Source organism: Dasypus novemcinctus, chromosome 14 (assembly GCF_030445035.2).
Source record: "Dasypus novemcinctus isolate mDasNov1 chromosome 14, mDasNov1.1.hap2, whole genome shotgun sequence".
Classification (NCBI taxonomy): Eukaryota; Metazoa; Chordata; class Mammalia; order Cingulata; family Dasypodidae; genus Dasypus; species Dasypus novemcinctus.
Genome location: NC_080686.1, coordinates 33,993,611 through 34,008,606, shown reverse-complemented (window position 1 = coordinate 34,008,606; position 14,996 = coordinate 33,993,611). Strand labels below are relative to the sequence as shown.

Below are 14,996 nucleotides of genomic sequence, written 5' to 3'. Positions count from 1 at the left end.
AGGAAAAAGGTATTGTTTAAAAGTGCACACAGCACTACTTTCAGCCAATGACTAAATTCTGTTACACACTTATGAAGCATGATCTATATATTAGTGGTCATGTTACATTCATCTTGCTTTTCATAATTTTTGCATAATTACACACATCATTTCTTTAATGGTATTTTGGTTATATAAATAACAATCATTGAATTTCAATATAAAAACAAATGTAATATGATAAATTTGATTATAATATAGGCAAGGAATTTGTATATAAAAGTCGCCTACTTTACATGATATTTCTTCTTTTTTACTTCATATCATTTATATATTCTGGATTTGATAATATAATCTTACATGGGTCAGAAAAATAATATTTTATCTTTTTATATGTAATTTTTAAACTATGGGAAGCATGCATACATACAGTAACTGAGTGCAAAGAATCAAACTGCATTGAATTCTCCAACTAGCACCTCAAATTTTATATTTTATGGGGATTAGAATAAATATGATGTAAAAGCAATTACTGTGTGTGGTGTTTGATATCATAGGTTGGATTAATGTAGCATTACATTTTACCTAATACTGGAAACCTCCATGACACGCTTTATTTTATTTTCTGTATGTATACTTTACTATTTTGAATAACTGATACTTCTAGTTGGAGAAAGTGTTGTGGGCGGTAATGTAACTCTATTTCTGCAGCATATATGAACAGATCCAATAGCAAACTACTGAAGTTTGACCTAGCTTCCCAAATATGGCAGATGACTAGCCCATGATTCCTTGCCAGCACTATCCAAAATGAAATCCTAGGTGAGTTTGCAGTTTAAGCTGTTTCTTAGGTTTGACAAAGCGTTCTTTTCTGAGGAATTTAGACTGGCATCATTTCAGAGGTGAGTAAGGGAGAGGAGTCCTTAATGAATTTTGGTCCTTAGAAGCTTTTTGTTTTGTATCAGAATGGTGCTTTCATTTACAAATTAGCAAGGTAAAGGTAAGACTGTCTTTATCTGTTTTATTCACTGATGATCTGAAAATGTATTATAAACTCATTTAAGTAGTTATGGTGATTTTTTAAATGTTCTTTTCATATAAAAGTTAGAGCCCCTCCCCCCAAAAAAAAGTATGTATTTTTTTTTGAAGAAAAAGACCAAATAAGCAGAAAAGAATTATTGGTCATGACAAAACAGTTTTAAGGAAAATTCAGTGAGTATAAGGATTTTATTTTAGAGTAAGAAAATTAGTTATGATGAATGAGTAGTATCAAAATAAACATTTATATTTGAACTATGGCAGATTAAAATAAAACTGTTAATCACATAAGCAATGGCTTCTTTAAATATTTGAAAGTAATTAATGGTTGTCATTGATCCTAAAACTGTAGTCATTTATTTGCATTAAACACTATAGTACGTATCTAAACTGAAGCTGTAATATATTCATAATCTAAAAGCTCTTCTCCAGGTGAGTGTTACAGATTATCATACATAGAATCTGAGTTTAGTTAGAATTTTTAGAAAAGACTAGATTGTAAAGAAAGAGTGCTAGATAAAATGAGTCTTTTCCCAAAAATTATTTTAAAATATTGACACTGAAATCTTTTAGGTTCATGTCCAAAAAAAATTGTTCATGTAAATCTTGCCATTCTAGAAATCACTGCAGAATCATCAGTCAGGCTTTCATTGTTAAACTGGCAATAGCTACACGTTTACTTTGTTTTCTCTCTACTTAGGTGATGGAAAGGGTCATTTTATTTTTTATTTTCCCTAGACATGTTAGTGGATACATTAAGGAAAATTTTTGAAAAGTACAGACTCCCCAAGTTTCAGGGCCTGAAAAAAAGTTTTGGAAAAGTGCAAAAGATAACGTCTAACTACTCCCCAAAGATCTTAATTGGTAGCTGCTGTAGCAAGAGGATGTGTGTTGACAGTGCTTCAGAGAAGTTGTTCTCACACAGCTGTTTATTCAGATAGCATGGGGCGCGTTCATTTACATAATAAATTTTTTTTTAAGCAGCAAGGTTGAGTCAGACCGAGTAGTGCTCCTTTCAATTGTTGCATTTAAACCAATAAGGTTAGGACAAGAGAATAGCTGTGGTTTGCGTTGCAAACACACAAAAAAAGCCCCGAGGCTGCATGGGCAGACCTACAAGGCTGCGCAAACAAATCGAGGGATGATGAGATTCTGCTGTTTCTTTGTCTGGGGTTCTCAGATGCTATCTGCTGCTGCTGTTTAGTGGGAAAAGAGCGCAGGGCTCAGAGCTGTGACTCAACCGAACGGTGGGAGCTGATGGCTCCGAGTTTGGGGCGAGATAGAAACTCTCCAGTGCCACTTCCGACTTTAAGCCTTCCTGTTGCAGTCCACTGTGGCTGTTTTCTCAGAGCTGGGGGAAGCGTCCGCGCTCAGTCTCTCCGCAGCCCGAGCCGGCAGCAGCGGCCCGGCGGCTCTCCCCGTAGCCGGGGTCACCCTCCGGAGGCGCTCCGCGGCTAGAAGCGCCGGGGCTCCGCGGAGAGCGTCTAAAGTCACTCGCTGGTCCTTACCCAGGAGCAAAACTATGTAAGGAATGGAGGCTTGCTAAACCAGAAATTTCGCAGGAGCACCTTAAACTGGTGGAAGCAGCAGATGTAAGCACTGTAAGTACAAGTTGACTGTTTGAAAAATTCTGGTGACTGACAACAGCTGTCCTGTGAGCAAAGCCCGAGATAACAGGAGGGGTTTTGTTATTGTTTTAATAATAATGGGGAAAATGATGACACTTTGTACCTAGCACTTTGTTAGCAGCAGTGTTCCATCATAAAAGTAATTCGTATTCTCCCAAGTTATTTGAGCAGTTAGCCTCGAGATAATTGCAAATTAATTGTGTTAATTACTTTGATTATGATCTACATAAATACATATAATGCTGGGCCATAGTCTTGTAGGAAGATGACTTTGTGTCTCTTTTCTGAAGTGCTACACACACCTCAAATATTGTGGGATATTGAATAAAGAGGTTTGTATATATCCATGACAAAGCATATATAAGTTTTCTTACATATTTTAGGTTCTTAGGAGAAAACGAGGAAAGAATTAGCATTTTGAAAAGGCAATAGAGAATGAAAATAAAATTGAAAGCGCTTTTAAAGGAAAGAATCCTTTTGCTTCAATAAACAAATTTCCCAAACATTATATTAATCAGGCTCATTTTCAAAAAGTGATAAATATTTGCCAAACTAATCTTTCTCACTTATTGATCCTTTATCTGACTTGAATGGACCTTGGAATTAAAAATAAATTTCTTAAACTTTTAAAATTACTATTTTAATTGTCATTCAAAACCAACATGTGGATTGCTAATGATTCTTAGGCATATATTTCTTCGGAGGAATTTTAATGCACATTTAAGCCTGGCGGTGATAAGAATTCAGTAAATTCAAAGCTGTCTTTTTATTTATATCAGTGTTTTTATGTTTTTCTTAAAAATGACAAGGGACACAAAAAGTTGATAGATTAGCACATAGTGTAGTTTTATGAGTTTGGGATTGCTTTTTAAATGTCTTTCAGGGTAGGTTTTATTTTGTGTGAGGCTTTCCCCCCACTGTTTGGGGTTTGAGGACATGCACACATGAGTAGTCATGCTTTTTGCATTATCATATATTTGGTAGTTGACTTTCTCGCTGCTTGAGTTCTCCCAAGGCCCAACGTGTTCAGTAAGTGAGCAAGCAGCTATGGATTTTCAATCTTAAAAATTCTTCGCGGTGACAGAGCTGGAAGCCTTAACTGAGCTTCTGTTCAATTTTAGAATGTCAAAGAGAAGTCAACGACTCTGAGTTTCTTAGGTATGATAAATTATTTTCTCAAAGGAAAATGTTCATTTGAATGTGAAAATTTTTATAAGTGTACTACATTGGAAAGGAAAAAATGCAGCAGGAATAAAGCCACTTCCATTTATTCAGATAGCAAAAGTATTTCATCCCATATCTAAGGAAATATAATTTTGAAACTTTGCTTTGAGAGATCATCAGACAAGTCTCAAGCTATGGGTAAAATCAATGTGATTAAACATTTATTTGTTTCTGTTTTTGTGGGGACTCTGTTTTATCAGTTTCTTTAAACAAGATACTTCAAAAAAGTAATAGACTATATTGCCTTCTAAAAAATCAGCAGTCCTACTAAAAAACACATATATGGAGTCTTGGATAAAAAAAGTAAGATAGTTTTAACATTTAAAAGATATCTACCTTTTCCTAGCTTATTTGGATTTTAGCTTTAGTTTTTATTACAATGCTGATACAATAATTGTTAATATTGATTGCAGAAAATTTTGAGCAGAAATATATTCTGCTTAAAAGCAGATTTATGACACAAGCATTTTTGTATTTCTATAAAATACATTTTGATTAGAAAATTGCCATTGTCTTTCAAATTTGGGAGTACTCAGGTTGATATGTGATTGGGCAAAATGAACGCGCCTGCCAATTTTATTTATTTAGATAAGTTCAGTACTTTCACTTTGAAAAATTTCTTTTCAGTTTGAAAAAAGTTTTAAATTATAGTCATTTTATAAAAATTGCTTCTAGCAAGCAAAAAAGCCTATGGAAAACCCATAATTTAGGCAAGTACCTACATTTTATTTGCTCTGTGCTGCTGAGATTTAGAATCCCTTTCCATTTGCAGTTTACTTTTCACAGAACATTATTAACTTGCTGGCTTCATACATGATCTTCTGTCAGATGCTTTTGATTTGTAATTTAGCAAAGTATAATAAACAGTGCAAAAGTCATGAATTTTACTCTGCATCCTGAGCTCTGTGGTAGGGAAAATGTGATAAAATGTGGACCTTGAGTCTTGTTTGATGATCTCTCAAAGCAAGTTTGCCTTCTGGAAATAATTTCTGGGGTTGAAGAGCATGGTATTAACAGATTTAATGTGGCTATTCAATGGATTGGCGAAGTACTATGTGAGGTTTAACAAAATGAGAGAGACAAATTGAACATCAACAAAAGTTACATCTGTGAAGAATTATAAATTTAATTAGAAAAAAGGCAAACTTAAAAGACCTCATTAACTAATCAGAAGTCAAAGTTACTAGTTAAGGATTCCTTAACTTAAACTCTAAGAATTTTTGCTAGCTTTTTTCTTTTTGTATTTTCACAACGGGCGGTGGTATGCTGCTACGCGTTTTCTATACAAAAAGATTTTAAAAGCATTAAAATGAAATGATTTCATTGAAATAGCAGATGAACATTTAAAATGCTATGGGAAATATTTTTACACTCATAGAAGCATTTAAATTAAAAATACCAGATTAGGAGAGGACAAGAAATATATTAAGTTTACGGATTTGAAGCAGAAAATGTGCGTTTACTAAATGCCTACCCGTACTTTTCAGAAAACTCTAAAATACATTCTTTTCTTTTGAATGGAAATGCCCCTTATTATTAGTTTTGAAACACATAGTTTTAGACCTTTAAAGCACAGAAACTTCCAAGAGATTGTCAAACATAAGAGAAAATCAACACCAATCAGAAATAGGTGTTCTTTTTAGATAAGTCATTACAAGAGCATGTTTCCTCACTGCACTGTAATCTTGTACTACATATAAAAAACTAAAAGCATGTGAAGTGTAGCATTTTGTAAACTGTAACTAATTTCGCTCACATCTGTGTCTAATTGTTGTCTGCATTCGCATTCTTGAGAGTAGATTTATTTTTCCTGGACCACGATGTGGATTCAGCTGACCAGCCTAAGTGAGGATTAGTTGTTTTAAAGTTATTTTGATTAAAGAGTCATTTTAAAATACAGTAACACACAACACATGGTTTAAATAAGCCTTGGGACAAAAGACTATATCTGAAGTATACTTAATGAAATGAAGATTATGGATGTGGATTTCCAAGATTGTAGTGTATGAAAGTACAGTAGAGACCACGTTGAGCCAGCAGAAAAGAGATATGTTGTGAAAATGCATTCTTTTCAATGAGGAAATGTGTTAAAGTAATTCTTACTCATTTTTCATCTAGCAGTTTGCCCTTGAAATTTAAATAAGATGGGTTGAACCTCAAATAGAAGTACAACCCAGCTTCAAAATTACACAATGAAACTGAAATTATATTTTCAGAATTAGATTATCTAGTTAAGGTTACAAATGGGAATGTCTTTTAACAAATAACAAAAAGTATGCTTGAAGTAATCTTCCACGTAATTAAGCCAAGAGAGTTCCTAAAACTAAGTTCTCACCTATAATTTATACCAGGTGTATAAAAGTGAAGGAAAAAAAGCCAAATCTGTCCTTGAGGTATATTGCTGCAGTTTCTAAAGGAAATAATTTAATCCTGTATGAGAACATTAAGTTTAACAAAAATTACAGAAGCGTGTTATCTTGAAATGACGTTATCTGCAGGCATTAAAATTAAATTTTCATCCAGCACTCAGGCATCCTTTAAAAATTGTTTTCTGTCCTGCACATATTATAGGAGTGCATACCTAGAAATTTCATGTAACATTACACTCAGATATGTAGACTTGAATGATTTATTCTTGTCAGAAGGTAGTAGTTCTTAATTTTATAAATCATAATTAAAAAATAACAGGACTCAACAGAAGATGTTTGGATGGAGAATTTTAATGCCATTTGAGATGCTTCAGTTCTCATCTTTGTTCCGTAACCCTAATTGATGTCAGTTCAGGTTGAATGAAAAAGCACATCAAAGATTTGGAATTCTGAGTCGTTTTAAACGTTACACAGAATGCTCTTCACTGCCAAGGTGGCACCTGGGTTTGCAAGCCAGCAGCTCACCTTCACCTGCGCTTTATCACCTGCTCTGCCTCTAGAGGCAGACCTGGTCAGTGAAGCTCCAAAATATAGGTTCATCCAGAAACAAAAGAAAACGAAATGGTGGTTAACTGGGACATTGAATTGATTCTCAAACTACCCAGGTGGAAAGGATGGAAAACTAACCCCAGAAGTGAACTGCGTTTTCTATTTTAACAGGCAGAGATGAATAAGCACTCCCTGAATTGTAAGTTGGCCTGGGTCAAGAGTACTTTGCTCAGTGATGTGGCTTTGGGGATAAAAACTTGCCTCTGCCGTTGAGAGGTAGTCCAGCACTATGTGGAGGTTGCCCAGAAGCTGTTTCTGTGAATGTTAAATGACAAATCATAAATGTAGAAGAAAATCATCATGATAAGGATATGAAACTGTCAGGAATCAAAGGGGTGGGCAGGAGGGCAAATTCAGCTGGTGATAACAGAAGATGAAAGATCTTCCGAGGGTGCTGGAGGATTAATGCTTGAACTCCTCCTGTTAAACACGCTCATTTTGTTAATAGCTATTTTTTTTCTAAGCACCTTTTCCAAGCTGCCTGGGCCAGGCTGCTTTGCATGCTGATTGGGGGAGGGGTAATCCGTTTGCAGCTGTCATAGGCCAGTGATGAATCACTATCCCGTCATTTGGCTGCCTTCCCCTGACAAGGGGGAGGGAGGAGGGTAGACCTGCAGGAGGAAACAACAGTTGAGACCTCAACTTAAAGACAATATGCCTTTCACTGCTGCAGTATCCTCCTTTTTCTCTTTTGGTTAAAAGAGAGCCTTGTCGCTCCCAGCCATGTGCTCTGTATAATTAAGACCTGACACTGAAGGCCGAGTAACAATAGCTTCTAATTTTTTTTACCCCCCTGATCACAGGTGCAAACATTTCAAACCAGTTCAGATGTTGCTGTTTCCTCCCGTTGCAGGTAAGGAGGTTGTTGATATTTGACGTTTCTGGAGAGGACCTTTCTATGACCCATATCTATTTTTGTCTAGCATTTCTTAATTATTGCTATTAATAACAAGAGCCTCATTTTTAAATTACTTAGCATTTTATGTGTGTGCTTGTGAGAAATTTTAAATAGGTAGAAAGGGAACAGGAGCTTTGGTTTGAAAATGAATCTGAGGCTGTAGTTTCTGGTGTTTAGGAAAACTGTGTATAATGAGAATTGTAAGAGGAAAACTGGATTCCAAACCCTTTCTCATTTGAATTCAGAAGATTTTTGGAAGTAAAGTGGTCCATGTTAAGCAGTTTGAAAAACTGCTGACTGCAGTCAATTTAAGTGAACCCTGCAAATGAAAATGATTGTTACTTTTAGTGAGCTGGTGGGGGTGAGTAGCAAATGTATTAGCTCCTTATTTGTAACATAAACCTAACCCCCCTTTTTAGAAAGACACAAGTTTAAATGAAGTGAATGTGCTTTAGAATGTTGAAAATGTGGCTGTCAGAAAATAAAACAGTATCTAGTTGTTTTTTTAGTGACTTTACACAATTCCTCTCCGTTAATAGGGTAGTAAATATAAGTGGATAGTTCTGAAATTGTGAGCACAAATGGTGGCTTCCATACCTTTCATGGGATAATTAACTGCTGAGTCTATGAACTTTCAGGAGGGACTTTAACTGTTTTTATAGGGTACAATGCAAAATCATAGCATTGAAGTAGAATTGTTCTTATTTCCCAGCGTAAGTGACAGCTGAGGTATTTGAGTGCTAATGCTTGCAGGGACTCACTGTGTGTTGGTCTTATCCCTTTTCAATTGGGCACGCTGTATGTAATCCACAAAGCAAACAAGTGAGCCTACATCAAAATGTTTTAATGCTGCATTTGTTTCAAGGGAAACAGAGGAACAATTAAGTAGTTTGCCAGAGTAAACACATGCATCAGGGCTATCTCATTCCCTGTCACTAGACTACAGGCTTTAAGTGTTTTATTTGGTTTGGAGACCCATTAAATTACAATGGGGTGGTAAATTATAAGGGAATTCCTAGTCCTAATTTATTAGATGAAACAGATTCCATCGAAAAGTGATCTTTTTCCTATCATACGTTTACATATTTGTCTTTTCTTTTGGAAACCTAATGCCTTTAGTTCAGTTTTTAACTAAAAAAAGCATGACTGCATTTTTTCCTTGAAAATTAAAATATATGTAATTATCTCACATTAGATCTGGTTACTTCATGTGCTATGTAAGAAAAAAAAGAAACACCACATGAATGTTTGACTAGTTAAGACAAATGGTAACTTTTAATAGTACATGTTATAAAAGGATGACTTTAGTCAAAATGCAGGATAAACTATTTGGAGTCTTAAAAGAGATACACTGGGACTTTTGTGGGAGTGTATTTCGAAGGTGACAAGTCGTTAGCGCATTCAGTAGTGGAGTTCTGAATTTGGTACGCTTGTCCAACGGAAGGCTTCTTCTCTTTAGGTCTATGGAAATGCAGGATCTAACCAGCCCGCATAGCCGTCTGAGTGGTAGTAGTGAATCTCCCAGCGGTCCCAAACTCGATAACTCTCATATAAATAGTAATTCCATGACTCCCAATGGCACCGAAGGTGAGTGTCTGCGTTCTGACTGTTTACTTTGTACCTTGTTTCTTCATCAGTATCTACTTTGTTATTACTAGGTGGTTTTAGTTTCAATGATTAAGTCTATGAAATTATTGTACCTCCTGCATATATCTCCCCTTTAGGTAATTTGGCTTATAGATCAGTATTCATTGTTGGGTAGGAGCTGCCCACTGCAAAGCTAGAACATTATACAGGCTGGTTTTATTTTGCATATATGCATATGTGTGTGTATGTATGTATGTATATACACAGATGAGGGTATAATATTTTTAACCTTTGAGTGTGTTTATAATCTCCTTGGTGATTGCAGCACAGTATGATTTGCATTGTTCTGCTATATTGGCAATGAAAAGTTTGAATATTTCCTTGATTTTACTTTCCCTTTTGTTATTAAATATAACCATGCAAATATTGGACTGGATTGTTCCTAAATATCAATAAAATACTGTGTATGCCTAGTGTTCTTGAGGCTCTGGCCCTTGAAATATACGTAAGTTAAAAAAAATTTACAAAATGAGCTACTTTATTTGGAAGACTCACACACAAAAATTTGCTTCCTTAAAAGATAGTATATTTGAAACATTACTGTTACAATTAATCTTGTATGATTATATATAATGTTTATGTCAATTTTGTGTAAATAGAAATGCTCACTTTAATCCATATGTGCCTATAAGTATCATTATAGGTACGTATTAGCTGTTATGCACATTTAGTTAGGTTCTATACACATTTTTTAAATTTCATCATATGGAAAGATATTACATATTATACCATATTTATTTCTACCGTAGTCTATTAAAAATTACTTCTTCATTGATGTTTTGCTTATTGATTCCTTAAGCCTCAGAACCTTGATGAACTCAGAGCATAAGTTTCATTGGAAGCTCAGTGAATTATACATCTTTGAATTCCATCCATAGACAAGACCCTTAGCCATCATTCCCCAGTCACCATGGTGATATTTTACCAGTTTCGAAATGCTATAAAATTGTTTGGTACAATATTCCAATATTTATTTGGGATGACTTTAAAACTAGTAACATAACATTTATGATACTAGATAAATTATAGAATCAGTCTTTTTTGATATGAGACATCTTAATTTTTATGCCAACTGTGATGGTTTTTGTGTGTAAATATTCTGTATTGTCCTTTTAGAGTAAATGCATTCATTTCCAGTGTTTATGAAAAATGGCCACTGTCAATCAAAAGTGGAAACTCTTCTAGCAAAAAAAAAAAATTAATCTCTTGAGAATGTGCCTTTTCATCTGAAGAGTATTTCTTCCCATTTAGATAGGCAATTGTGAAGAAATTATTTATAGAAAAGCAGTAATGCTGTGTAAGTTTTATAGAGCAGTCTTCTTTCCTCTGCTCTTGGAATTTCCCTTCAGGTGAAAGCGTGACTGCTGCACGCTGCAGCCTGGAGCTGCGCAGTTACATGGCCCGACACAGCCTCTGTCACGGTGGGCCCCGGGCAAGTGTTAGCATGCAGGGTGCTCCTGATGGGTGCTTTGGGGCTGGGGGAAGAGATCAGGACCTGTCATAGTCATTTATATCACTGTATGTCCAAATAAGACAATCCCTTTAATGCAAAAATAAAGTAGACTAAATAAGTTCAATTCTTTTGTTTAATAGAATATTACAATACATTTTGGGGGGAGGAATTATGAAATGATTGTAATCATTTCTTTATATGTGAAGTGATTAAATACAGGTTAGAAGTTTTCATCTTCTCATCATTTTCCTGGCATATTGTCCCCTAAAATATAAGAACCACACAGTATAGAAATAGAGTATGTCTTTGGGGACTGCTTCCTTGGATGGCTTTGTGTGAGTGATGTGTGGTTTGCTTTTTAAGGGCACGTGGAGTGATATTTCTGAATATTTATACTTAATAATTTGAGATCACATTCATAGTCAAGAATACTTCATCTTAGAAGGTCTTTGCATATCAAGTTGAAATAATACAATATTTTAGATAATTATTCAATCTATGGAACTCATTCAATCTGCCAAATACTTAGAAATTGTCCCTTATCCTAAAAAAAGTCTCAATTATCTTACATCTTTGAAAAGCATTTTTAAGACACGATTTTAAACATACACAGTTACTCATCACACCTTGTTTTTAGGCATTCTTTATTGGTGTACTTTGCAAGGGTGTGACAGTTAGAAAGTAAAATTAAAAGATAGCAATGCAAATTATCCAAAGAAAAAGTGGAATTTTAATCTATTGAGATATTCAATTTTATATCAATTTGATATACAATTTGAAAATATGGACTCAAACTTTCTTTATAATCCTGTTACAGGCCTATTAGTTACAAACAATATCAGAAGGTTCTGAGTTACTATAAAGTCTGTGATTCAATTATGCTTCTTATGTGGTCCATATTGTATTTGTTTCATTCCTCTTGATCACTGCTAGAGGAGTTAAATTTAAAATGATTAATTCATTAAAGCTTAGTAAGCCTCCCTGGAATATAATCATTATAGATCTTTCTACCCTTTAAAAAAAAATCTTATTTACTTTGAACCCAGCAGTGTTTACCAATGATTTCGAGGAATGTAAAACAAGAAATTCATTAAAATTTAAAATTGTCTTTAAGATATCAGTCACCTCCCCTAACTCTACAGCAAATATTGCAAGCTACGTATGCCATGATTTCTATTAAATTGACTTATCTATGGCACAGTTGAGTCTCCTTAAATAGGTCAATAAAACTTTCATTTAATTTACACAGTTTGGGGTTTTGCCCACATTTATATAGGTTGTCGTCTCCTACTCAGAGCCATTTTTTACTTCCTGCCACCACTTGTCCCTATAATGAGGCTAAGAAAACATGAAAATCTCCTGTATCAAAAACCATAACTTCATCTGAAGAACAAACAAGAAGGGAATGGAATGGAGAGGCAGAGCATATTAAGTTTCTTCTTAGGTCTGCTGCCAAATTATCATAAGACTCAATGTTTGTAGATTCTGTACTCACAGACTAGGCCTATTTTCATGGTTCATCTAAGGGATAAAGACAGAAAGACAGTGAGCTACAGCGTCAAATACTGTGCTTTTTTATTCCTAAAATGAAATGTTCTTCAGTTAGAATAGTTGTTTGAATGTTTCACGCTTCAAGACTTCCAACTATTCACATTTTTGTATTCCATTTGAATCTCTCTCTGATCATTACTGTAGTTAATTGTTGGTTTCATCTGCTTTATAAATCCTTGAAATGCAAAATATAAATAGGCAAAAATATAAAATAATAGCATAAATGAATGCTTTGCTTGCATTGAGAAAAACATTACCAGAAGTGATATGTTTCTAAATAAATTAATAATCATTTTAGTTACTATTAAATAATTAAAGCTTGACCTGGAGGAGACTGGTGGATGGTTATGAAAACACCGATTGTGGACTTTCTTTTAACGGTTTTTCCTAGTCTATTGCTCAGGTAGTCTTCCAGGAAAGCATGGAAAAGATATTTCTCATTAGAGAGACTGGTAAGGCATAATTTTCAAGAAATGGACTCTTTTGTTGGTGATGTTTCTATTAGATGAATCTCAAAAGGGCACATCTGAGGGGAATTCTCATGTTTGGGTTATGTCCAGGTCTCTACCTGGTGGAGGCTTTGTGTTGACGTTTGTGCTAAGTGTGAGAAGTGGTTGGGAAATGTTCCTTTAGGGGGTTCAGGGCTGGAGAGGTAAAAGGACTTTTATTTATGGACCTAATTAAGTCCTTGTTTGTGAAGCAGTGATTCCATTTTTGTTTTCTCTGGTTGTCCATGAGAGCCTAAGATTGGTCCATTCATATATTGCTAGTGTGAGTGTTTATTTTTGGTTGTCTGGGGGGTGAGGAGTGGAGAAGGGAAAGAGAGAGATGTGAGGAGAGAAACTAAGAACCCTGATTCTGGGTTTTCTCTATTGTAAATTTAGATTCAAACTAAAGAAAAAGCTTTAACTTGCCTTAAAATAGTACGCTTGCCTTTAAGTGATGTAAAACCAGATGCAATTGGAATCTTCACCACAAATGGGGTGGTGAAGGAATTCTGATGGCAACTTAAATAGTAATTTTGGATTTGGTATATCAGATTTCCAAGATGATAACAGTTAGAATCTTGAAATAGGTGACTAAATTTTCTGCATTTTAAAGTTTATTTAATTATGTATTGCATATTTAAAGATAGGTTAATTCAGTTTTACAGGTTTATATTATGAGAAGCTATGTTCAAGTTTTTCTATTATTTCTACAAGGCTTTTAGCACTAATTAGCCTTAATTTGTTGTTTTTCTCACTCAAACTTGAATTTAGTAAAGTACGATGTTAGCCAACTGGAATATTTTTTAGGAATCTTATTTGGAAGAAATATCTAAACTGGGGTGAATGTGTATAAAATTATGGTTTGAGGCTACATTTTAAAGTCTATTTATATGTTTGTGGTAAAATATCCTATTGTCCCTAGAAACTCAGTAATCTAATTTTATTGTTGTTTACATTCAGCACATGGTTTTGTTTCTGGAAAATTAAGGGACATTGAGATAAAGGAGTCTCTAAATGACATTTTTAGAGTTTGCCTATAGCCACAGAATTGGCCTCTTAATAAATGGTTGTTAGGCAAAATCCGTAAGAGAATGGAGAAAATTATTTCTTAGGATTTGATATTTGCCTGTATTCTATATATAGGACTAATTCGCACATGCCTGTTGCTAATTAATAATGATACTAATGGCTAATGTTTATGAACAACTTATTGTTAGTCACTGTGCTGACCAATCTCCATGTCATTTCATTAATCTGCAGAATTGCTGGTCTAATGTTCAAAAGATTGGTTTGGAATCCCAGCTTTGAGTATTTATTAACTGTGGGAACTTGGGCAAGTTAGCTTCTGTGTGCCTCAGATTTCTCATCTGAGAAATGGGAATGATGACAGAACTCAGATCAGGCCGGCTCTGAAGATAATACATACAGAATATAGCATACGTGGACCCCAGCCCATGCTCTGTAACTATTTGCTGTCATGGCATATATAGTTAATAGTTGCTTTTTTAGTACTATACCTATTTTATGCATAAGAAAGCCAAGTCTTAGAAAGTTAAATGCTAGTTTAAACCCATGTGGCTTGTAATTAGTACCCACTGACATCTGAACTGGTATTTGAATCAAGTCATGAGTCCAGAGCCTGGTTTTTTAAACTCTTTGTTATTCTATTGAGAGACTGTGTGATTCTCATAATCCGTCAGTGCCCTTCCTAAAACGCTCATAGTGTCTTCACTGCCATCTTGGCATCTCCATGGCTGAGGAAGGCCACTCCCTAGAAACAGCAGACCTGTATGAGAACTGATAGCAGGGATTTTGATAACAAAAATACTTCGTTATAAGGATGACTCCCCAAGGCAGATAATTCTGGTCTTTCAGTTCTCATATGAATATGTGAGATATCTTTCTGTGGTCACACCTTGTATAGCATATCGTGTCATTAGGTAAACTTGTAGAGTATTGCCTTTTACTAGTTTTCAAAGCTTTAAACTGTCCAGTTAAGCCTCTCTGGGATCAAATGTAGAGGGCAAGTTATCTCTACTTTTCATTATGATAGTCAATCATCATATGCACATTTGGGTTGGAGCAGTATTACTGTGAAATTTAAAGAGCCAT

General features: G+C 34.8%; 1 protein-coding gene across 12 annotated transcripts in view; it reads left to right on the top strand.

Moving 5' to 3' along the window:
* The window catches only part of EYA1 (EYA transcriptional coactivator and phosphatase 1), a 333,818-nt gene that overhangs the window by 171,624 nt on the left and 147,198 nt on the right, over positions 1–14,996 (top strand). For 6 of the 12 annotated variants that reach the window (XM_058275642.1, XM_071207853.1, XM_058275643.2 and 3 more), the window contains 2 exons: positions 7,651–7,700; positions 9,205–9,332. In XM_058275642.1, coding sequence (XP_058131625.1) covers positions 9,209–9,332 — 124 coding nt within the window. In that variant the 5' untranslated portion in view covers positions 7,651–7,700; positions 9,205–9,208. Of the gene's footprint in view, positions 1–1,930; positions 2,619–7,650; positions 7,701–9,204; positions 9,333–14,996 lie in introns of those variants that run through there. The other 6 variants (XM_071207854.1, XM_058275646.2, XM_071207855.1 and 3 more) reach the window with 6 other exon arrangements.